Source organism: Pantherophis guttatus, chromosome 4, assembly GCF_059756535.1.
Source record: "Pantherophis guttatus breed Tessera chromosome 4, ASM5975653v1, whole genome shotgun sequence".
Lineage (NCBI taxonomy): Eukaryota > Metazoa > Chordata > Lepidosauria > Squamata > Colubridae > Pantherophis > Pantherophis guttatus.
This window is the reverse complement of record NC_142066.1, coordinates 68608589-68633568: the sequence shown is the minus strand read 5'-3', so window position 1 is coordinate 68633568 and position 24980 is coordinate 68608589. Positions and strand designations below refer to the sequence as shown.

Sequence of the window (24980 nt, the reverse complement as noted above, 5' to 3'; positions counted from 1 at the left end):
ATGGCTGCAAGTATGTAGTGACTTCCACTGGCATAATACAATCTTAAGAAAGCTGCTCCAATCCTAAGTGCATTTTGTGAAGCATAGTTTACATGATCCCTTTTATGTCCATTAGCCTGAAAGACTACTCCCAGATATGAGAAGCATTTCGAATGAAGGTGAATATAGGTATCCTAGGATAATGTTGCAGGATTCAATCTGTGTTGGTCACTGAGATCAGAGGTTTGTCTTCCACGTTTTCTGACTTGTGCTGAAGCCCAGCTTCAGGGAAGAAGGTGAGACTGGGCAGCACAAGCAAACAACAGCCAACAACTTAATAGCCAGCCATCAACATCTAAAAAGCCACATATAACAGGCACCATATAAATACTACATACAGAACAGCATACACCCTGTTAGACAAAAGTCCCCTGAAGATGGACTCCAGCATGAGTATGAAAGCTTGGAAGACAAAACCTTTGGCTCCGGTGACCAACCCAGATTGTATCCTGCATGAGAAGCATTGGACTTGCTTGATGGAATGATTGTTAATAATCCAGGTATGCTTTTTAGGGCAATTTGTAAATGCCATTATTAGTTTTATAGTTGATTTCCAAGTGGTTCTTTTTACAATAATATATGAAAGTATTTAGAGTTCTCGAATCGAATGCGTATCCTTGAGAGAATTGCTGCACCATCTGCATATATAATATGCTTCTCTGCTATTTTGGGTGGATTTCTGTAAAAAGGTATAGTCTCTTGCTAATTATTTTGAAGCTAAATTGTCCATCAACTCAAAAAAAGTCTTGGAGTAGTTTATCTTGTGAAAGTTTTATCCCTTTATTTGATGTTCTGTCAAATCAGCAAAGTTACTCCATACCATTTATCTACACCAATTTTCATGATATTAATTCAGCCATAAAATGTTCAAAAAAATTTGATTTGTCTTCAATTGTTACATAAATTCCTACTACCATTATCTTTATCCCATTTGGTCCACTTTTATTGCTACAAAACTACCATATTGATGTCGTATTACAAGCTTAAGTTTAAGATGAAGTTTTACATATAAAACAACTTCATTTCTCTTGTTTAGTCCCATTGAGATAAATTCCTCTCCTAATATTTTATTAACCAAATATTTTCTGTCTTTTATTTTAATGTGCACTTCTTATAGGCAAAGTATGTCCAGATTTAATTTCCTCAAATAATGAAATACTTTTTTCCTGCTTTGAGGGCTATTGGATCCATTAATATTTCATTTTATTTATTTATATATATATATATATATATATATATATATATATGTATGTATGTATGTATGTATGTATGTATGTATGTATATATGTATATATGTATATATGTATATATGTATATATGTATGTATGTATGTATGTATGTGTATATGTGTATGTATATATATATATATATATATATATGCGATATTTTTGCAATCAGGGTTTTTTCCTATGTTGAAAGATGTTAAAATGGCCATGGTGGGATGAAATCTCTATTCATTACTTTCAGACCTGGTCTGAAAGTGATGAATAGAGATTTCATCCCACCATGGCCATTTTAACATCTTTCAACATAGGAAAAAACCCTGATTGCAAAAATATCGCACATTTATACCTATGAATCAAAATATATATATATATATTCCCAACTCTAGGGGACAGTGCTTATTTCCGTTTCAAAGCTGAAGAGCCAGTGCTGTCTGAAGACAACTCTGTGGTCATGTGGCTGGCATAACCAAATGACAAAGACACATGGAATTTTTACTTTCCCACCAAAGGTGGCTCCTATTTTTCTACTTGCATTTTTTACATGCTTTTGAACTGCTAGGTTGGCAGAACCTTGAAAAAGTAAAGAGCTCACCCCGTTATGCGGCACTTGGGATTTGAACAACTGAACTGCCAACCTTTCCATCAACAAGCTCAGCGTATATATATTCCATTTTTTATTTTATTTTAAAAGAATGAGGACTCCAAATTGTGTGCAGTTCTCCTTCCCTAACATTTTGTTTTCCAGAGTCTACTAATTGGTTTTGATTTTGGTGTGGATCAAATTTATTTTCCATTGCCTTCACTTCTTGTGTTTGATCTACACTCAGTTTGTGTTTGAGAAGAAAATCTTTTAGGATAAAATGGAAGGGTTGATCTTCATGTACCAAGAAAAAGATTCAGACTGAATTCTATAAAAAAAGCTAATGGATCGTAGTATTAAACAACTATTCTTTATTTATACTTAGGAAAGTGCATGTAACAAAGACTACATTAGAGTGCCTAAATGGTGACTATGAGGTGGAACCCGGATATGGCTATGAAAGGAACAGTTTCTTAAAGAAGCATAATATTGAAACCTTTTTCATTGTGCCATCTCATCGGAGAAAGGTTTGCACTTGATTTTTATTAATTATGTATTAGATTTTTAAATTGACACATACTTAGATAATATTATGAAATAATAAACAGATGATAAACTGATTGAATTGGAAATTTTGTATTGAAATGCTATGTTCAAGAATGGAAAGTTTCTCTGATTTTACTATTCAACATTTTTCCACAAAGAAAAAGTTTTTACAAGGAAATTGTACAAAATGCGATTTATTTTACATATTTTTATGGATAAGAACAACATGGGTTATGCTTTTTGTTTTATAAGTAATCCTCAACTTACAACATTAATTTAATGACAGTTCAAAGTCAAAATGGCGTTGAAAAAAGTGATCAATGACTGTTTTTCATACTTATGACCATTGCAGTGTCCCCGTGGTCATGTGATCAAAATGTAGATGTTTGGCAATTGGCATGTATTTATGACAGTTGTGGTGTTCTGGGGACGTCTAATCATCTTTTACAACTTCCGACAAGCAAAGTCACATCTAGATTCACTTAACCTCCATATTACTAACTTAACAATTGCAGTGATTCATTTAGCAACTGTAGCAAGAAAGGTCATAAAATGAAGCAAAATTCATTTGATAGCTGTCTTGCATAGCAACAGAAATTTTTGGCTCAATTGTGGTCAAAAATTGAGGACTATCTGTACTCCTATTCATTGTGTCCTTAAAATATTAAATTTACATTCCTAATTGTATTCCTAAAGTTTGTATTATGTATATATTTTTCTGTCTTATCCTGCCTTTTTAAAACGCTTGATTTTAAGAATTAAAAATTCTAAAAAAGAAGAGAAAGCATCAATTTTGGCATATGGTAACTGAGTACAAAGAGGTTCCTAATAATTGAATTGTTAGTATCTAGTAGAAGTGTCTATGTGTTACAGTTGGCAGATAATTGTATAGATCATGGAAACAGGTTGCAAATGAATGCCATTTATGTAATGTATAACATAAGTTTAGATCCAGTGTTAGAATGTTAGTGAAAGTGTTCTCTATGAATGACTGCATTTCAGGCTACTAAATATATCCTGAAAAGAAGATTGCTGGTCAACAGAGGAAATTACCAGGGCTGGATTGATTATAATGTTGAAGATGGAGTTTCTTAAAAGAAACAATAACAACAACAAGGGCTAGATCTCAACCTAAGACTTTTAAAATGTAGGAATCCAGAGGAAATAAAGAAACAAACCTCCCTTTTATTTTATATTTCTATATATATCATGAATTTTTTACAGGGAATTCATGCAAAGACTAATATGGTTTGCTCACTGGCTTTCAACCTATTGCATTACATAAATTTAATGTGGCATGCAAATTCAGTAGAGTTTTGGTTTATTTCTGATAAAAATGAAATATTTTTTTGCTATCTGGAACATTTTAAATTTTCTATTTTATAGGTGACTCTATTTTAAATTCTGTATCCCTGTGTTTTATTGGTCTGAAACTATAAATAAATTATTGATTTATGGTATATTTTATTTACATTATTTTAATAAATTATCATTTCTGTTGGTAGTTCTCAGCTACTTGGTAAACTTTAGGAAGACTGCCTATATAATTATGTGTGTACATTATGCCTTGCAAACAAAAAATACGGTAGACTTCACAATAAAATAAATAAAAGTGCTTGATATAATTCCAGACAGATAGTTTCCATTATTCTTTTTTCTACCTCCATATAGTTTCTAGAAAGAAAGAATATGAAACAATGGTAAAACTGGATTCTTCTATTGGATTCCTGGCAATTGCACTATAAAAACCAAGAACCAAGAGTTCTTTTCTTTATTTAATGAAACAATTGTTTTCAGATTCATACCTATGGATATTTGAGAAGGTGGTATTAACTTCCCTCTAGAGGATGTCCTTTCATATGTAGACTCTATTGTGCAGCATGATTATATAGTGCTTTTTTGGGGGGAAACTGTTCTGCAGGAAGAAAAAGTTAAACTTTATGACAGAAAAGAGCTTGCTTGTTTTTTTTTTTCTTTCTTAAATTTATTTGCTACCAATCTCACCAAGGAATTACTCTAGGAGATTTACAACAGGAAAAAATGGAGAAATGAAAAGAAGTGTAAACACATCAAATTAATGAAACAATAAAGATAAATAACAAAATAAATGATGAAAGTATAGTAATCTGGAATTAAATATTGGATGGGGGAAGCAAGGGGCAGAAAGAGATAGCCATACTGCTATCAATCTAGTAGCCACCTCCAATGTGGTACTCCCCCACTGAAATATCCAGTAACTAAATAATAATGATAAACATAAATAGAGAATTACACTACACTGGCAAATATTTTATATTTTTATCAACTTTATCAGTTATCAACAGATAGAATTATAATGAAGAAAAGATCTAAATTAACTTTCCCTTCAACCTGTAATTTTAGCTTAAAAGCTTAAAATTGATCTTGGCTCAATTACTCTCTGATAATAGGGACTAGTAAGGCAAAATTGGGAAGCCATTAGGAAGGGAAATAGGAGAGACAGGTAAATCTAAGGCATGAACCCATTCCTCATAGAAAATTCTCCTCTTTAAAAATTTAGTTCTTTTTTTTTCCCTACCATGTTTCCCTGAAAATAAGACCTTGTCTTGTATTTTTTTTTTTGAACCCTGAAATAAGCTCTTGGTCTTATTGTCATGCGCTCAAAAGCCTGATTGGGCTTATTATCAGGGGATGTCTTATTTTGGGGGAAACAGGATATTAGGCCAATACTATCTGAAATATTGAAAAAGTATTTGGAAAAAAAATATAGAGATCAATAAAAGTTCTGGTGGTTAAATAAATACTGGTATTGTTGTGATAGATGAGAGACAGAGAGAAAGAAATTATTATTGCAGTATTAGAAATGAATAGCAAATTCCTTTAAAGAACAAATGTGATTTAGCCCATTTTGTTTAAACTGCCTAGATAAAATAAATCCATATAAATTTGGAACTCAGATAAATAATCTTATAAAAGTTTGTATCTATTTATTGTATTTATTGATTGTACATAAGTAAAATTATATATACTGACTGTACTTGTACTTTTATTGGATTGTGAGGAATCCATCGTCTCATCTTTGCATAAAAATAAACAGCAGCTCCCCTCTTATTGTGTCAGTAATTGATCTATCAAAGTGACAGATGTTCCTGTACAGCTTGGCTAACAGCATTAGATCTCTAGTATGCATCAGTGGAGTGTCTGCCAAGTTGGCAGGAAAAACGCTTCACTGATATATCAACTGACTTTTCCCTTGGGCCTGTAGATCAGTCACAGTGTCACTTGCTGGTGCATTCTAACTTATCTAAGCTTTTCATGCCTGTTGTGCACTTACATATGGATTATTAAATCATCACAATTTCCCAAAGAAATGTGTTTGTATAGTACTGTCCTATCTCCTTTGGGCATTGACTGAGGTGGGAATTCTAAAAACCAAAGGAGCATTCTCATGAGTGACTGTGGGCTTTGGGTAGGGGTATTAGAGAAAATTGAATTGTTCTATTTATCTTAGTCCAGATGCTGTAGTCTTGGTTTGTATATTAACATTTTGTGTTACTTTATTCTTACATGACTTCCCCACAAGCATCCAAAAGCTGAGATATATTTTTCTAATATGAAACTTTTCTATATTCGCTGTGCATCATTCTTTTTGATGAAGTAAGATTTTCTTCAGCAAGACACAAGAAGGAATAACTCACTGTTAACAGATGATAAAAAACGTTTTATTCAAAAGTAAAATAATTATTTTGGACTTAAAAAATAAAAATGTCTAGAAATGTGAACTGACAATATATCCCACCATCATTTTATCAAACTTATTAAGAGTTAATACAATAGTACTTGAAAATTTTTCATTTACAGTTATACTTTTACATAAAGATAAAATCTAAAATATTCAAAACTTTTAAACATTTTATTAACTTGTCATCCTCCAAATTCTAAAGAGGCAGCACATCTTGTTTTGTAGGAAACCTTAGCAATTGCAAGAGGGTTTTTTATGAGATGGACATCAAATCATCATTCTGTTCATTTAAAAAAATATTCTTGGCAGGAACCAATGTAAGACAGAACCTAACCTATGCATTTCAGAGCAATCAGGATTAATTGTATCTAGTTTAATGTAATAGGTACTTTAGCATCTTCTTCATTAAATCTAAAGTAGGAACAAAATATACCAGCACATTCTGAAAATGAAGAAATGACAGCTTAAATCCCAATCTAAGGTTATATCTACAGTGAAGTATTCAGAGTATAAATACTAGGCAAAGAGAAATAACTTGCCATTTCTCACCATTGTAACATTAAACATCATGTACCCATTATGACTGGATTGTATTCTAAACTGCTGTCTTTATGTTGGCTACCAAAAGATACAGATGGTGTAAAGTTGTTCTTTTAAAAACATAGAGAATAAGATAATGTTGGGGCATATTTATTTATCTGGACATTTAAATTCCATTTTCCTATGATTGAAATAAATGAAGGTTGCTTATAGCAAATATATGCTTCAAAACAAATCAGCAATAAATGTAAAATAGCATCATGCAACAGGTTAATAAGAATCATATCAACAGCAGTTAGCTAAAAATGTCTTGAACCCTATTATTGAATCAGCAATTTATAGACTGGGCAATCAATCTAGGGAGGTTAGAGCAAAGATCAAAGATGTGACTTACTAAAATAATCAAGCCTATAGATTACTATCCTCTTCTCCTCTTTAATGTGGAGACAAAGGACAAAAGCCTGAAAACAATATCAAGAGGTTATGAGCAGCTTGGCATGAAAACCAAGACATATGAACACATGTGGTGTTTTCATCTGTACTTCCAATAAAAGGTTAATGTCCAAAGAGGGAACAGAGAATTTTAGAAGTAAATCACTGGTTTAAGAGATGGTGCCAATCCCAAGTATAAATCCAAAGACAACTAAACAATGAGGTAGGGAGTGGTGAAAAGGAATACAATTAAAAAAAAAAAGATATAGGAATCAAATGTAGGCTCACTCAGTAGCCTATACACTAATGCTGAAAACATGAGGAATAAACACGGCAAAATTGAGGTTCTAATACATGAGAGCAGGTATGATATTATTGCCATTACCAAAACTTGGAGGGATGAAATTCAAGAGTGGAATGTACTTCTGGAAGGATATAAATTGTTCAAAAAACCATACCCAAAAAAGAGGAGCTAGAATTCCCTTATATGTAGGAAATCACTACATCTCTATAGAAATGCCTAAAACCAAGGATGAAACCATTTTTAATGGGTTAATACTGGTTAATATAAAAGGGAAAAAAGAATGACTTTGCCATAGATGCATGCTACAGGCCACACAAGCAGAGGAAATAGATGAAAGTTTTGCAGATCAGTTAAAGACACACCAGAGTATCAGAATCAGAATAGAGCTGGAAGGGGCCTTAGAGGTCTTCTATTCCAGCCCACTGCTAAAGCAGGAGATCCTGCTTTCAGACAAGTGACTATCCAGTCTCTTCTTAAAAGCTTCCAGTGATGAAGCACCAACAACGTCTGAAGGCAAGTTGTTCCACTGGTTAATTGTCCTCACTCTTAGGAAGTTTTTCCTTAATTCCAGATTGCTTCTTTCCTTAATTAGTTTCCATTCATTGTTTCTTGTCCTGCCTTCTGGTGCCTTGGAAAATAAATTGACCCTCTCCTCTCAAATACTGGAATTCTGCTTTCATGTCCCCCCCCCCAATGTCTTTCTTTTCTCTAGACTAGCCAAATTCAAATCCTGCAACTGTTTTTCACATGTTTTATTCCCCAGGCCTTTAATCATCGTAGTCGCTCTTCTTTGTGCTTTTTCCAAAATATCAACCTCTTTTTTGTAATGTGACAAAAACTGGATGCAGTATTCCAGGCAGTGATGAAATCTGAACCAGTTTACTACTGGTTTACTGGTTGTGCATGTGCGCTGCACGCCAAGCACGCACTTGGCACCCACATGCGCAGTGCATACCACACACCAAATGATTGCTTCTGATAATGTCAGGTTCAGTGGGTGGAGCCTCCCACCGCTTTTACTAGCGGTTCTATAGAACCCTTCTGAACCGGCGGCAACCCACCACTGATGTAGTACCATTAAGGGCTACTCATTGAATATGGTTTGTCAGCTAGTTACAAATCCATCTGGTGGTGATGCTGTCTATCCCACATTTTTCTCACTTATCAAGAAGTAGGTTGTACTCTACTTTGTCAAATGCCTTGCTGTAGTCTAATGTCACAGCATTTCAATGGTGTATTAATTTAGTCACTTTGTCAAAGAATGAATAAGATTGGTTTGGCATGATCTGTTTTTAACAAACCAGTGCTGGCTACTATTTATAACTTTATTTGTTTCTAGATGTTCACAGATCTATTTCCCCCCCCCCCCAAGTATCTTCCCAGGTATTGATGTTAGCCTGATTGGTCTCTAGTTTCCTGGGTCTGATTCCCCCCCACTTTTTTTTTGAAGATAGGAACCACATCAGCTCTTTTCCAATCCTTTTGTTCCACAGTGCTCCAAGTTTTTTTAAAGATATGATAAAATAGTTCTGAGATTACATCTGCAAGCTCCTTCAGAACTCTGGGATATAATCTATCAGGTCCCGGTGATTTATATTCATCGAGGTCAGATAGGTGTTCTCTTACCATTTTCTTGATTACTTTAATTTTTATTTCTAGTCTGTTTTTTACAGTTAGGTTTTTGGTAGGTTGGGATATAATTTCTTTTTGTGTGAAGATTGATGCAAAAAATGAGATAAGCAGCTCTGCTTTCACTCTACTTCTTGTGTTATTTCCTTGCCCTCTTCTCTTTAGTGGACTGTTTCCTTGACTTTTGTCTTGCTATTTATATGTTGAAAGTAATTTTTTATTATCTTTGATTTTGGTTCAAGTCTTTGTTCATTCTGAGCATTTGCTTTCCTGGCTTCATTTTCACGGATTTGGGCTATCTGCTGATATTCTTAGTTATGTGTCTTTCTTTCCATTTTTTGTACTTATCCTTTTTGTCTTTCAACATATCAGAGAGATCTTTGTGGAACAATGCTGTTTTTTTCTTGGATTTCTTGTTTTTCTTTTTTAGTGGTATTGTGTTGGACTGGACTTTTATGATTACATTTTTCAGAGTTTCCCATTCTTCTTGAGTTGTTTCCTCTTTAGGATTTTTATTCATGAAATTTTGCTTAGGTTCTCTCTGAGTTCATTAAAATCAGCTTTTTTAAAGTTTGGATTATACTCTATGGTTTGTGTTTGCATCATATTGAATTCCAGTATGACGTGATCATTTTCGCCCAAGATTCCAGCAACTTCAACTCCCTCTATCATTTCTTCTCTACTAGTAAGAATTAGATCCAATATAGTTTTTCCTCTAGTTCCCTCTGCTACCTTTTGGATGACAAAGTTTTCAGCTAAGTTGGTTAGGAATTTGTCTGATCTCCCACTTGCCACAGAGTTTGTCTCCCAGTTGATATCAGGGTAGTTAAAGTCTCCCATTACTACTATGGCATGTTTCCTACATATATTTGTTAATTGGTTAGCAAAAAGTTCATCTATTTCTTCTGCTTGGTTGGTGGCCTGTAGTATATACCTATAGCAAAGTCATCCCCCCCCCCCCTTTTATATTGACCCATATGGATTCTAGGAGGTTTTCATCCTTGGTTTTGTGTATTTCTTAGAAATAACTTTTACAAATAATGCAACTCCACCTCCTCTTTTATTAGACCTGTTTCTTTTGAATAGTTTGTATCCTTCCAGCAGTACATTCCAGTCATGAGTTTCATCTTAAGTTTCAGTACTGGCAACTATATCATACCTGCCTTCATGTACTAATATTCAAGTTCACTCTGATGGTTCCCTAAACTTTGAGCATTAGTGAATAGACATTTGAGTCCTTTATTGATCTTGGGTATGTTTCTTATATCTCCTACTTCGTAACTGGGATTGCCATCCTTTCCATCACTCTCTATTTCATTAGGGGTTTTTTATTTATTTTTTCTCTACCTTCTTATGTGATTGGTTATCTAGTGATTTTTGCTTGGAATTAGTTTCTAGAATTTGTGAAAATTGCCCCCCTCAATTTTAGTTTAAATATATTTTGATAAGATGAGCCAGTTGTTTTCCAAATAAATTGTTTCCAGGTTTTGTGAGGTGCAGTCCATCCCTTGCCAGGAGCCCTTCATGTAGGTAATGCAGACCATGGTCTAGGAAGCTGAAGTTCTATTGACAACATCATTATTTAAGCCAGTGATTCGTTTCTAAAATCCTTTGGTCCCTCTTTGAATGTTGGCCTTTTGTTGGAAGTATAGGTGAAAAAACCACTTGTGCTCCTATTTTTTTTAACTTTCTTTCCTAGTTGTTTGTACTTTCTTATTATTGTTTACAGATTTATTGTTGTGTCATTGGTCCCCACATCTAAGATAAGAAAGGGGTAGTAATCCGTGGGATTGATTATTTTAGTAAGGTACTCAGGTACATCTTTGATTTTTGCTCCACAGAGACTATATACCTCCCTAGATAGACTGTCTAGTCTGCAGACTATAGTTTCTCTTCCCCTAAGAATTGAATATCCTATCACCAATATTCACCATTTTTCCTAGGGAAGCCTGGAATACTTCTTTTTCTGTCGCAGGAATGCTGGGTTGTGCCACTTTTTTAGAACTTATTGATGAATGCTCTTTTGTGAGTGTCTGTGTATTTCATTTCAGGGGGAGGCTATGATAATAATTATCATAGTTATAAAATAACATATTATAAAATAATAATAGTTATAAGGGATTATAACTACCTGATATCAATTGGGAGATAAACTCTAAAGCAAGTGGTAAATGAAAGAGGCTCCTGATGATCCTAGCTGAAAACTTTGTCATTCAAAATGTAAAGGAGGGAACTAGAGTGTCAGCTATACTGGACTTAATTCTTACTAACAGATGAAATAGTAAGGAGAAAGCAGAAATGCTTAAATCATTCTTTGCATGTATCTTCTGGTAAAAGGAAAAAAATAGTCCAACCTATCAAAAGCTGCACTGTAGGAGGAATGCAAGTGAAAATAGGAAAGAAAATGGTAAGAGAACATCTGTTCATTCTGGAGAAGTTCAAATCATCAGGAACAGATGGATTACATCTCAGGGTTCTGAAGGAGTTGGCAAACAACTACTCAACAAAATCTTTCAGAGCTTGAGGGGCTGTCACAAAGAAGATGAAGTCAAGCTATTCTCCAAAGCACCTTAGGGCAGGACAAGAAGTAATGGGCATGTCAGGGCATTTATTAATCCCATGTTTGGCTCTGGGACTAATTACCCTGGTTTAATTAGAGGAGATGAATCGTGGCTCCTCCTTGTTTGCAATATTCTGAAAAAGAAACGCGAAGAAAAGTTTCTAATAAAACTCATTTATTTGTTATAAAGAAAATAAAACACCTCACTAACTAAGAAAGATAAATTGTTATATTTTGGCAAGCGAGATCTCCTGCTGGTCCAGCCGGACTTCTGGCAAGAGAACAAAGGAAAGAGTGTGTGAGAAGCAAGTGAAAGGAATGTGGGTGGATACGGAAACACGTAGCTTACTGATAAGAAGTTGGCAAGCTACGGAGAGTCTGACAGTCCAGAAATGATGAGTTCAGCTGGCAAATAAAATAACGCAGTGACATTCCCCTTCTTTGCTAGTTGAGCGAATATGAGTTCATCATCAAATAAGGCACATCTTCTCACGCAGATACTCATGTTGAGCTGCTGGAAGTGGTTTGTTGAGCATATCAGCAATTTGATCATGTGTAGATACATATTGCATTTTAACAAAACCTTTTTTCACTAAATGTTTTATGTTTTGGTAACGGATGTCAATGTGTCTGGACCTAGAACCTGTAAAATGAGATTCAGAAATATAAACCACCAATTCATTGTCTTCCATCAGGGTGATCGGTCGGATCAGGTGTGTCCAGATATCTGTGACTAAAGCATCAAACTAAGTTAGGGAATTACATGCATCTGAAACACAAGCATATTCAGCTTCAGTAGATGAACACGAAACAAAATTCTGTTTACGTACTTGCCAATAAACAGGACATCCATTTAAGAACATCATATAACCTGAAGTACTTTTGCGTGATTTCTTATCACTTGCCCAATCAGAATCTGCATAACAACTTAATTCTGCATAATCAGTATGTGTTGGTTCTAACAATAACTTCAAATGTTTGGTGTATTTTAGGTATCTCAATAATTTCTTAATACATGTCCAATGAAACTGTTTTGCCTTACCTACGTGTCGAGATAAGAGATTAACACTAAATGCAATGTCGGGTCTGGTCCAACTACTAATGTATAACAGTGACCCAATGACTGAACGATAAAGTGTTTGATCCTCGAATTCACGACTTTCTTCTTGTGTCAAGTTGTGAAAATCTGTTTGCATGGGTGTCTTTGTTGTGTTAGCATCTTTCATGTTGCAATGATGCAAAATTTGTTCAATTTTATCTTCTTGTGAAAGACTAAACCCCTTCTGTGTTTTTTCAATCTGAACACCTAAATAAGTGCTAATGTGACCTAATGATTTCAATGTGAAGTATCTCTGCAAAGCTTTGGCAAAAATTTCACTCATTTACTTATTTGGACCAATATAAACAATATCATCAACATAAACAAGAACTATCTCATATGCATTGTTAGATCTTTTTGTGAACACGCACTCATCAGTTTCGGACTTAATAAAGCCCATTGAATTCAGTTTGTCAGTAAGACATAAATACCACATTAAACCAGATTGTTTCAGACCATAAAGACTTTTGTTTAGGAACCAGGTATCCCCTTCTTGCTGTCGGAATCCTGGAGGACTTTTCACGTAGATCTCTTCATCTAGGTCTGCATGCAGATAAGCCGTGTCAACATCAAACTGGAAAACTTCTAAACCAAGGATAGTTGCAGTTGCTAAAGCAATTTTTACACTCTCAGTTCTGACTGTCGGTGAGTAAGTATTTGTGTAGTCCTCAGGATAACGTTGAGCGAAACCCTGAGCTACAAGTCTGGCTTTGTACAATGACTCACCATTTGGTTTCTTTTTGATTCTGTAGACCCATCGAGTGCCAATGACCTTTTTGTTTGCTGGAGGTTTTGCAGGTGTAAATACTTTGAGTTTCTTTAGACTGTCCATTTCAACCTGCATTGCCTCATACCATTTGTCTTGCTCTGAATCAGGGAGCTGCTTGATTTGCGTGAAATTATCAGGTGGAAGTGTAACATTGCAAATCAAAGGCAAGGGTGCTTTTGTCAGTTGCCAAGAATATCGTTGTGGAGGGATTCCTTTTGTGGCCCTCTTGGAACGTCTCGGAACAACTGTCCAATCTTCTTCTGCTTCGTCCTCGCCCTCACTTTCGTTGCTAGCATCAGCATCCGCGGCTTGTGAAGACGGAACATCGGGTTGAGAAGAACCAGTGGAATCTTGATCATCAATCTGCGTAGCATCAGCAGTATCATCTCTGGGAAAATAAACTCCAGGATCATTGGAATGAATCCTGGACCAGTCAATATCTTCTTCAAAATTTGCAGATTGGGAAATCACAATTGCATGTTTAGAGTCAATAAATCTGCTCCATTTTGAGTTATCATCAATACCCATAAATCTCAATCTCTTTGCTGCTGGACTTCCTTTCCTTCTTTGAGCTAAGGGAATGTTCACCATAGCATATGAACCAAAAATATGGATGTTTTTAAGATCGGGCTTGTAGCCATACAACATGAAGAAAGGAGTCTGATTTGTTACACTGCTCCAAGTACGATTTACAATGTAATTTGCATACTTGATAGCTTCACCCCAGTATATCTTACCAAGGTTGGCGTCTTCTAGGAGACAACGCATCATGGTTTGCAGTACCCCTTGTCTTCGTTCTGTGACTCCATTATGAGCCGGTGTGTAAGGCGCCGACGTCTGATGAATAATTCCATTCTTACGCATCCAGTCCTGGAAATGCTGAGACATGAATTCGGCACCACAATCACTCTGGATTCTGGCGATGCAAACTTGGTGTTGGGTAGAAACAAGGGTTGCAAAGTCTTTAAAGATCTGAAAGGTCTCTGATTTTTCTTTCATAGGATATACGTATCCATATCTAGAGTAATTATCAACAATTGTTAGAAAATATTTTCTACCACCAAATGATGGTGGGAATGGACCAACTATGTCAATGTGAACCAAATCAAAAATGCGTGTTGACAGGCATGTAGCGTGTTTGGGAATGGCTGCTGCTTTGGATTTGGCCTTCTTGCATACAGCACAATCCAAAAACACCTTACACCCCTTTAGATCCAAACCTTTTGCGAACTCCGGCATCTTCCTAAGAACACGGAAACTGGCATGCCCCAATCTTCTATGCCATTTGTGGATACACCTGGAATGCAAAGGTTTACCAGTTAGTGAATTCTCAACATTAACATTTTTATGCGGAACCTCAGGCTTGCTCTGAGCAACCTGTTTACCAATTCTATTTTTGTTGGCTTTAGGAGCCTTAGGAATAGCAACAGGATCTCTCTCTGGAGCATCTCTATCTGGGCCTGTGTTCTCCCTTTTTGGAGTTTGCATACTTGCCTGTGTTTGTGTTTTAGGCTTTGGCTTTAAGTAATAAACACCACTAATTAATATGGTTTCAGCAACAATATCTCCATCTTTAACTATGTAACTTGCATTTTCAAGGTGGTGAACCTGGAATTTTAACATTCTAGACAAGTGACTCTGACTAAGCAAGTTACTGGTTGCTGTTGGTATGTAATAAACATCAGGAATGAATGCATCAAGCTCTTCAACATAAACAGTTCCTTTTCCTTTGACCTGACAAGGATGATTTGAAAAAGAGTAAAGTTCATGTAGTTCTGGTTCAGGCTCGTGCATTTCTGTGAAGAGTTCCTTTCTGTAGGTAACATGCAATGCTGCACCACTGTCCAAAGTCCACAGGAGTCGTCTGTCGTACTCTGGTTGAGGTTGTGGATCATTGGTTAAAGCCAATGTGGCGAGTGGAGTTTGTGGATCACGCCAGGGACCATGACGACCTTGTCTTCCGCCTCTGCCTCTGCCTCTGGAATCTGTTCCTCTGGGCTGGTACATGACGGGAGCTGGAACTCGTTGGGGACAATCCCGGGTGGCATGTCCCACACGATTGCAGGTGTTGCATCTTGGCATCCTTGGAGCATAGGTCCTTCCTTGGAAGGGGCAGTCTAGCTGGAGCTTTTGATGCGGGTGGTCCTCTCAAATGTGGCGTGGCCAACATGAATGCCTCTTCTTCAATTAAAAGTCTACAGACATTGTCCACTGTGCGTTGAGCAATTGGGACTTGGTTAATTTTTGTAACAGCATCTTTCCATTCATAATTCATAATTCGGGAGCGCCGGGCCGATCAGCTGGGCGTCGGCGGCGTTTTCCGAGGCCGGAGGCCGTCCAGGCGCCGGGGCGGCGTTGTGCCGGGGCGCCGCTGCGCAGTGGGTTCTTAAGCCTGGGGGGGTTGCCCGAAGAGTTACAAGACGTGTCGGGCACCCCCGAAGATCTCTGGGATGCCGCCAGGCTTTTTAGTCTGGCGACGATGGCGCAGCGGCGATGGCGATGGCGGTGGAGGCAGCCGGCGGTCGGAGGGCGTTGGCGACCCCCCCCTTGGAGCTGGAGTCGGAGTTTAGGAGTTGGGGGGGCAACGAACCAACGAGAATTAAATAAGACCGGGAGACCTGCAACCATGGCTGGGGCGAAAAGGACCTGGTCTGCCTTTTTTCCCAGGCCTTAGGCGGCCTCAAACTGTGGTTGTGCGGGGGTTGGGGACTTGAAACAACTGCCCCACTTCCGCCTCATTTGTCTCTCCCCAGCGCTCCCTTTTAAGACCGGGCCCACTGGGACCAACTTTAGCCTGTGGGACTCACTTCCGCTATGTTCTCACTACCAGCTGAACCCCCTAACTGTGGAGAGGGCTATGGAAAATTGGAGGTCGGTTCATGGCTGCATCCCTTCGGCTAAGGGGGCTGGCCACCAGCTGGCCACCGTGAGAGGGTGGCCTGGTGTTGGGGCCTCCTGAGGGCTGAATCGGGATGTATTCACACATAAGCACTTTACCAGTGGTGGGGACCCGACCATCGGACCAACCGCCGTGAGAGGGCAGTTTTTTGGACCTGATCCCTGGACACTGGATGTACTGACTCTATTGCTGCCACTTCACCACAAATGGGGGCGGACCAGCTGACCTAATCACCGTGAGAGGGTGGTTGGATCGTTTTCCCCCTTGGATTGTGGTCATTGTGGATTGTGACTGTGTCCTCTGTTGTGAGGGGACAGTGGACTTGGTCCTGTGAATTATGTGGGAGATCCCCACTTCCCTACCTTCTTCCCTGTCCTTTTAAGGACCCTTAGGATATGGTCATGGAGAGCCACTATGACCAAACTGTACTCAGCAGGGGAGCTTCTTGGTCTGCGAGACTCCCCCCTCTCGCAGGCTTGGCCCTCCACTCTATCGAGGGCCTACCTCGATGATGGGCTTTGGAACCCCGAGAGGTGGCATGTCGCAAAGAGGGGGTTGCGGGTTTTTTTTAAATTGTCTATGTCTAATCTTTTAAGGGGTTTGGGGAGGGGGGAGGGGGGTGGTATTGGAATTAGGGGCGTGGGTTTGGGGGATAACCCACCAAGGGGAGGGTCGGGCCTGGCCACGACGCGTGGCGGGGCGGGTGGGGGACCCGGGGGCAATGGAGGGGGTCGAGCTTGTTCGGACTGTGTTTTTACCATCAGTACTGTGAGTGGGAGGGGTAGATATGGCTGGAGCAGGGGGCCATATCATGTTAAGGGAGCACGCACCCGCTGTCTCCAAGCAGTAGGGTGCTCCGGCCCCCAAGGCTCCACCCGTTTGCCAGGTTGCACAGATCCTCAGGGCCCGGGCCTTCGTCTGATGTTGTGCAACGCCAGGTCCGTAGTAAATAAAGCCCCCCTCATCTGTGATCTTGTTCAGGAGGGGGGAGCGGACCTGGCGGGTATTACGGAGACCTGGTTGGGCCCAGAGGGAGGGGTCCCTCTGGTAGAAATGTGCCCACCAGGCTTCCACGCATTCCATCAGCCGAGGTCACAAGGGAGGGGCGGGGGAGTAGCGGTTATTATTAGAGAAGGCCTTAGGCCCAGGGAGACCACTGTACCTCAGACAGCTGGTTGTGAGTCCCTCCTTGTGAAGTGGGGCCACGGGGTTCAGATGGGCTTGCTGATCACGTACCTGGCTCCCTGCCGCGTGGCAGCAACCCTGCCTGAGCTACTCAACGTTATTGCTGCGGTGGCGGTTGATACCCCCAGACTTATGGTCATGGGGGATTTCAACCTGCCGTCCGTGGGTGAGACGTCTGAGGTGGCTCGGGAGTTCATGGCTTCCATGATGGCCATGGATTTGACCCAACTAATTCATGGCCCTACGCACACTGGGGGAAACACACTGGACTTGCTTTTTGTCTCTGGACAGTGGTTGAGTGATCTTGAGATAGAGGATGTAGTCATCGAGCCCTTGTCATGGTCGGATCACTCTCTCCTTCGCCTTGACCTTCGTACCACGGCACCCCACTGCAGGGAGGCGGAACTGATAAGATGGTACCGCCCCAGGCGCCTGATGGAACCTGATAGGTTCCAGACGGAGCTTGGGCCAATTCCTGAGGTTCTGGCTCACGCCTCGACTGGAGACCTAGTGGCCGCCTGGGATAGGGCGGCCGCTGGGGCCCTGGATCGAGTCGTGCCTTTGCGGCCTCTGACCCGGCGCGGATCTCGCCTGGCTCCTTGGTTTACCGAGGAGCTGAGGGAGATGAAGCACCAGAAAAGACGCCTAGAGAGTAGTTGGAGAGCTAGTCTTTCTGAATCGGACCGGACACTGGTTAGATCCCATATTAGGACTTACCTAGTGGCGATAAAAGCAGCAAAATGTACGCATTTTGCTGCTCTTATTGCATCATCAGATAATCGCCCGGCCGCCCTGTTTAGGGTGACCCGCTCCCTGCTCCACCAGGAAGCGCAGGAGGACCCCTTGGAGGGAAGAGCCGAGGACTTTGTTCAGTATCTGTATGACAAAATCACTCAGATTCGGGAAGGTCTGGACTCTGACTGGGTAGATCCAGCGAGAGTGACGGAGGCAGGTCTTGAGACTGTTATCTGGGATGAGTTTGATCCTGTGACCCCAGATGACGTGGACAGGATTCTGGGTAGATTGAATGTGACCACATGTTTGTTGGACCCGTGTCCCTCCTGGTTAGTGCTGGCTTCCCGGGAGGTGACGCGAGGCTGGCTCCAGGGGATTATAAATGCTTCATTGGGTGAGGGTGTCTTCCCCGCCGCCCTTAAGGAGGCGGTGGTGAGGCCCCTCCTCAAGAAGCCTTCCCTGGACCCGGCAATATTGGCTAATTATCGTCCAGTCTCCAACCTTCGTTTTGTGGCGAAGGTTGTTGAGAGTGTGGTTGCGGGACAGCTTCCCCAGTACCTGGATGAAGCGTCGAATCTGGATCCGTTCCAGTCGGTTTTCAGGCCTGGATACAGCACGGAAACGGCATTGGTCGCGTTGGTTGATGATCTCTGGAGGGCTCGGGACAGGAGCTGCTCCTCTGTCCTGGTCCTGTTAGACCTCTCAGCGGCTTTTGATACCATCGACCATGGTATCATGCTGCGCCGGTTGGAAGAGTTTGGGGTGGGAGGCACCGTACTAAGGTGGTTCTCCTCCTTTCTCTCTGACCGGTCGCAGTCTGTGTTGACAGCGGGGCAGAGGTCGACCCCGAGGCCCCTCATATGTGGGGTGCCACAAGGGTCGGTCCTCTCGCCCCTCCTGTTCAACATTTATGTGAAGCCGCTGGGCGAGATCATCCGTGGCTTTGGGGTGAAGTACCATCAGTACGCGGATGACACCCAGCTGTACATCTCCACCCCGGACCACCCCAACGATGCCCTTGAAGTGATGTCCCAGTGCCTGGAGGCCGTACGGATCTGGATGGGGAGGAACAGGCTCAGGCTCAACCCATCCAAGACCGAGTGGCTGTGGTTTCCGACGTCCCGATATAGTCAGCTAGTGCCATCGCTGACTATTGGGGGCGAATCATTGGCCCCCACGGATGGGGCTCGCAACTTGGGTGTCCTCCTGGATTCACGGCTGTCGTTAGAAGAGCATGTGACGGCCGTGTCCGGGAGGATTTTTCATCAGGTTCGCCTGATTCGCCAGTTGCGTCCCTATCTAGATCAGGACTCCCTACGCACGGTCACTCATGCCCTCGTTACTTCTCGCCTGGACTACTGCAACGCTCTCTACATGGGGCTCCCCTTGAGGTGCACTCGGAGGCTCCAACTGGCGCAAAGTGCGGCCGCGCGGGTGGTGATGGGAGCGACATGGAGTTCCCATGTGACACCCCTCCTGCGCGAGCTGCACTGGCTCCCGGTGGTCTTCCGAGTGCGCTTCAAGGTTCTGGTTATCACCTTTAAAGCGCTCCATGGCTTAGGACCTGGTTATTTACGGGACCGCCTGCTACCACCAATAACCTCCCACCGGCCAGTACGCTCCCATAGAGAGGGGCTCCTCCGGGTGCCGTGGGCCAAACAATGTCGGCTGTAGGCCCCTAGGGGGAGAGCCTTCTCTGTGGGGGCACCTACGATTTGGAACGAGCTCCCCCCGGAGATACGTAGGATCCCGGATCTGCGCACCTTCCGCCGCGCGCTTAAGACTTTTCTATTTTATCAAGCTGGCCTGGCCTAAATCTTCCCCCTTTTTAAATGTGGAAATTTTAAATTTTTAAATTTTAAATTCGTCTTATTTATAGGGGTATGGGTAAGGCGTTTTAAATTGGGGAGCCATTTTAGATTTAATTCTGTTTTAAACGTATTTTAAATTGTTTATATTGTATGTTTTTAATTTTGGCTGTTCACCGCCCCGAGTCCTTCGGGAGAGGGGGCGGTATAAAAATCTAATAAATAAAATAAATAAAATAAATAATAATTCAAAGAGTTAATAATGATGCTGATCATTTGAATATCTTCAATGTTATGACCTCTTTCTCTCAATTCTGTTCTCAGTCCTTTCAATTTGGTCAAATGTCCTCCAATTTGTTCACCAGGTTTCAATTTCGAACCGTGGAGTTCAGACATGAGTAAACATGAAGATTCAATTGAGATAGGCCTGTAGCAATTTTCCAATTCAGCCCAAATTTGTCGGGCTGTTGTGTTTGGTGGAAAAGTGACCTGCAGTTCAGTATCCATGGACATCAATTATGTTGTACGAGCTCTTATCTCTAAATCTCGTATTGCAAAATCCCATGGTTGTGCAGGAGGGTTAAATACCATACAGTGAGTGCCTTCTCTAAGAAGCAATAGTGTAATCTCACTGACCCAGGCTTTGTAATTATGTCCTGACATTTTTAGTTTTGACTCACCAGTTAGCCTGGTAAGGAGCCTGCATTTGGTACGCTGGCTGTGCTGGCAGAAATGCCTGTGGTATTTGCTGTGCCTGTTGTGGACCTAAAAATGGTCTTGGTTGTGCTATTGGAGGTGGGCCAGGAGGTGGCCCTATTTGCACTTGTGGCTGGGGCACATATGCAGGCATTTGTAGCTGCTGTGGCTGATGCACTGGAATCTGCTGTATTCCAGTTGCCATTTGTGCTTGATCTGCAATATTGGCACGACCTGCTGGAGATGCAGTCATTTGCCTTTGCTTCATAAAGCGTGCCTGTGTTCCATCTAAAAAGGCACCATCACCACCAGGGGGTGTTGGAGTTTGAGCCCGTGGAGACACTTGTGGCATTTCAGCTTGAATCTCTGAGAGAGTTAGAGACAGGTTTGCCAGGGTCTGCTGTAGTAATTTAAAATGTTCATCTAAGCTCCTTTCTCTTTCAGCTTCCTGTAGTAAATTACTTTCACTACCTTTAGCTTCGGGCAGCCCAGTTACAAGAAATGATTGCGTGGCAGGTTTATATGTAACTTGATCAGGGATACTTTCATGTGACGTATGCAGTGCCGTCTGTCTTAATTGGCCTGACACAGAATCCACCAGGGGGAGTGTCTTTGGCTCCGAGGAAGAAGACAAGATGGCGCTTTTTGAAAAATTTAAGTCACGGGATTCTTCCTTATCTTGCTCAAGCATAAACAAATCTCTCTTAAATCGAAAAAGTTCATTTTCATAATATTTTACATGTTCATGGTAGGATTTAATGGCCATCTCACGCTGGGTGAGCTCAAGGCTTTGAGGAGAATAATGAATTACTTCTCTCTCTTCATGGGGGTGAAAAAGCTTTGCCGTTTGTGGAAACTTTCTTGGCCTAGCACCAAGCATATCGTAATCTGTGGGCTCTGGTAGAATAGATTCATAGCATGCAAATTGAGAAGAAAAAGCTATCGACCTCAGTCGCAGTTCATTATCTTCAAAAGCAGCTGTTCTGATATCTGTCCTTTGATGTGTTTCCGAAAGCATTTTCAGATCTTCTTCACCCATGGCACCTTCTTGTTCCAATTGTGTAGCCGTAGCAAGAGGCTGGAATCTTGAGGGCCTTACTATCTCCTGTTCTTCTTCCAAAGAGGATAAAGCTCTGTGCTTCATTTTTCCTTTTTTCTTCTGTTTCGGCATCTTAGCAAAGATAATTAGCGTACCTCAGTAGCTAAAAACTAATTGCCTATGCGCTCTTATCAGAAATAACAAAACAAGGAAAAAGCCATAAATCAACCGTCCGGGTGCTACCAGATGTCAGGGCATTTATTAATCCCATGTTTGGCTCTGGGACTAATTACCCTGGTTTAATTAGAGGAGATGAATCGTGGCTCCTCCTTGTTTGCAATATTCTGAAAAAGAAACGCGAAGAAAAGTTTCTAATAAAACTCATTTATTTGTTATAAAGAAAATAAAACACCTCACTAACTAAGAAAGATAAATTGTTACATTTTGGCAAGCGAGAACTCCTGCCGGTCCAGCTGGACCTCTGGCAAGAGAACAAAGGAAAGAGTGTGTGAGAAGCAAGTGAAAGGAATGTGGGTGGATACGGAAACACGTAGCTTACTGATAAGAAGTTGGCAAGCTGCGGAGAGTCTGACAGTCCAGAAATGATGAGTTCAGCTGGCAAATAAAATAACGCAGTGACAGGGCAGAAGATCATTAAAGAGAGATCCAATCTGGAACTGAGAAATTTCCTGACAGGGAGAACAATTAATTAGTGGCTTACCTCTGAAAGTTTTGAGTACTCTATCACTAGAGGTTTTCAACAGGGGACTGGACAGTTATTTGTCCGGAATGGTATAGGACAGTGGTGGCAAAACTTTTTCTCACTGAGTGCCAAACAGGTATGCGCTTTGCACATTTTGTGCGCATGTGTGCCATCCGCATTAATGCACAGCTCCTCCCCTGTGCACTGCGTGCGCAACCACACCATCTGTGCATGTGCATGGCTTTCGCACCCCTCCCCCATATGCTGCATGTGCAATCACACCATTTGTACATGCACAAATGTTTCGCACATTTCCCCTATGCATTGTGTGCACAATCGCACCATCTGCGCATGCACATGGTTTTCATGCACAATGCACAAATGCCATCTGCACATGCGTGCATTGCGTGCAAGTACTCTCACTTGCATGTGCAGGAAAGCTCCGAAGACCAGCTGAATCCCCTGAACTGTGCGCATGCACACCGGAGGCCCGAACACCAGCTGCGGCGCATGCACATATACAGCTGCAGGTGAGTTGGGAGACAGCTCATATGCCTGGAAAGATGGCTCTGTGTGCCACCTCAGGCACACGTGCCATAGGTTCGCCATCACGGGTATAGGATGTCCTGATTAAGCAGGAGATTTAACTAGAAGACCTCCAATATCCCCTCCAACCAATATTTCTGTTCTCCTAAGAATTGAATCTCTTATCACCAACGTTCACCTTTTTTTCCAACCAATTTTATTCTATGTTCTATTATGATCCATATACAAAGAGCTTCTTTTATCTTTCAGAGCAAATATTGAGCTATGAAAGGATGCATTTCAACAGGTGTAGTTTCCAAATCGCTTCATAGAGCTGTCTCTAAAGAATATATCTGTCAAGGTTATAATATCTTCTTCCTATTTCACTTTCTATAATCATTTATTGAGCGATAGATCCTCAGTCCAATGATAGTCACTGCTTAAGAAGTTTTCCCAGCACACTTGCTGTTCTTTTAGGAGTCTGGTCAAGTGGAGCACCAGAGATCCTTTGCCAATCTCAAGCGCTTCCAGAGATGAAGCAAAAAAACCAAAAAAGACAACACCTATAGCACCAGTGAAGGGAGATGCAAAATACACATAACTGAACATGCATGTTTATGTCTATACTGTAATAACAACAGTTCCAAACCATTAGTATTTCTGCATTTTTACTGCATCAATATATTGTTGATTAGCAATCACATTAGGTTTGTCTAATCCTTGGTGGATAAGGATAGACTAGAAAATGTTTTGCAAGCCATTGTGATACATTTTTACAAAGTACTGATTCCTTGTAGCGGGGGAGGTCTGTGTGGCTGTGAAATGGTAAGTGGAACAATGCCCTTTGATGTCTGAGATTAATTCAATTTCGGAATTCTAATAAAGTGGTCTGATCTATACCATGAGCCCTGCTTCTTGTGGCTAAGACCTTTCCTAGTTTCCTCAGGAGGCTCAGTGATTAATAAGTTGCTGGACCCTGGAAGCAATCAACATATCTTTAAAGTTAGTCATTAGTCTTTTACAGCTATTAAGAAAATGCTCCAGTGTTCCTTAAATTTTAAATACCTCATTGACCAATTCAGGTTTTTCTTCCCTCACAAAATAAATTGTCAATATCTGAAACAATTTATCTGAATACATTGTCTAAGTTTTTAAATTGCTGAATCTCAGTAAAACAAATAACTGCACCAGATGTAGTCTACTAGTATAAGTACTCCCAAACATCATGTGTGCCATTCTATAAAAGTGAAACAAAGTTTTAATTGTATACATTTAGAAAAATATGGAATGCTAAAAAGCCAGATCATTTTATTCAGATGTGGTGCTGCATGTCTCTCATTAGACATTTTGCATGCTTTGTTTGCAAGTTCAGGCCAAGGGGCTTTCAGGAGCTGCTACTAATCAAAAGAAAATAAGTAGTCTGGCAGAATAAAAGAGTTTTGCATATTAAACATCTGTGCTAAATGGAATTTTAGCTGGTGCAGTTTTTCAGATCAAGATGTTATTGAAGTGTAAGAATTGAAGCTGTAACTACTAAATTTCTTTTTTTGGCTCAAGTTCTGAACACTGGCAAGACTAGTTTGTCATTTCTTGCATCTCATCACATTGTTATAAAAGGATTAAGATGAAATTACCTGTAATAATCTGAGTTCTATGAACAGCAATGTTTTTCTTTCACTTTGATGGCTGAATAGGACCACTTTGCAAATAGGAAAAACCATAGTTGTTATGTATCATGGATCATCATTCTGTCTCCTTGTGATCATACCTGTCTTTAAATACTCTTTTTTTATTTGATTTATCATCTTTATCTATCTATATCATCTATGATAGATAGATAGATAGATAGATAGATAGATAGATAAGAAAATCAATTTCAAAATCAAATACACATGAATCAAGATCACAGAAAGTGTTAATGCCACTTTATAAAGCCTTGGTAAAA

At 40.4% G+C, this 24980-nt stretch overlaps 1 protein-coding gene across 2 annotated transcripts in view; it reads left to right on the top strand.

Annotated features, from left to right (window-relative positions):
* ADCY1 (adenylate cyclase 1) overlaps nucleotides 1–24980 on the top strand; it is a 221490-nt gene that overhangs the window by 148531 nt on the left and 47979 nt on the right. For both annotated transcript variants that reach the window (XM_034416445.3, XM_034416444.3), the window contains exon 7: nucleotides 2231–2372. In XM_034416445.3, coding sequence (XP_034272336.1) covers nucleotides 2231–2372 — 142 coding nt within the window. The remainder of the gene's footprint in view (nucleotides 1–2230; nucleotides 2373–24980) is intronic.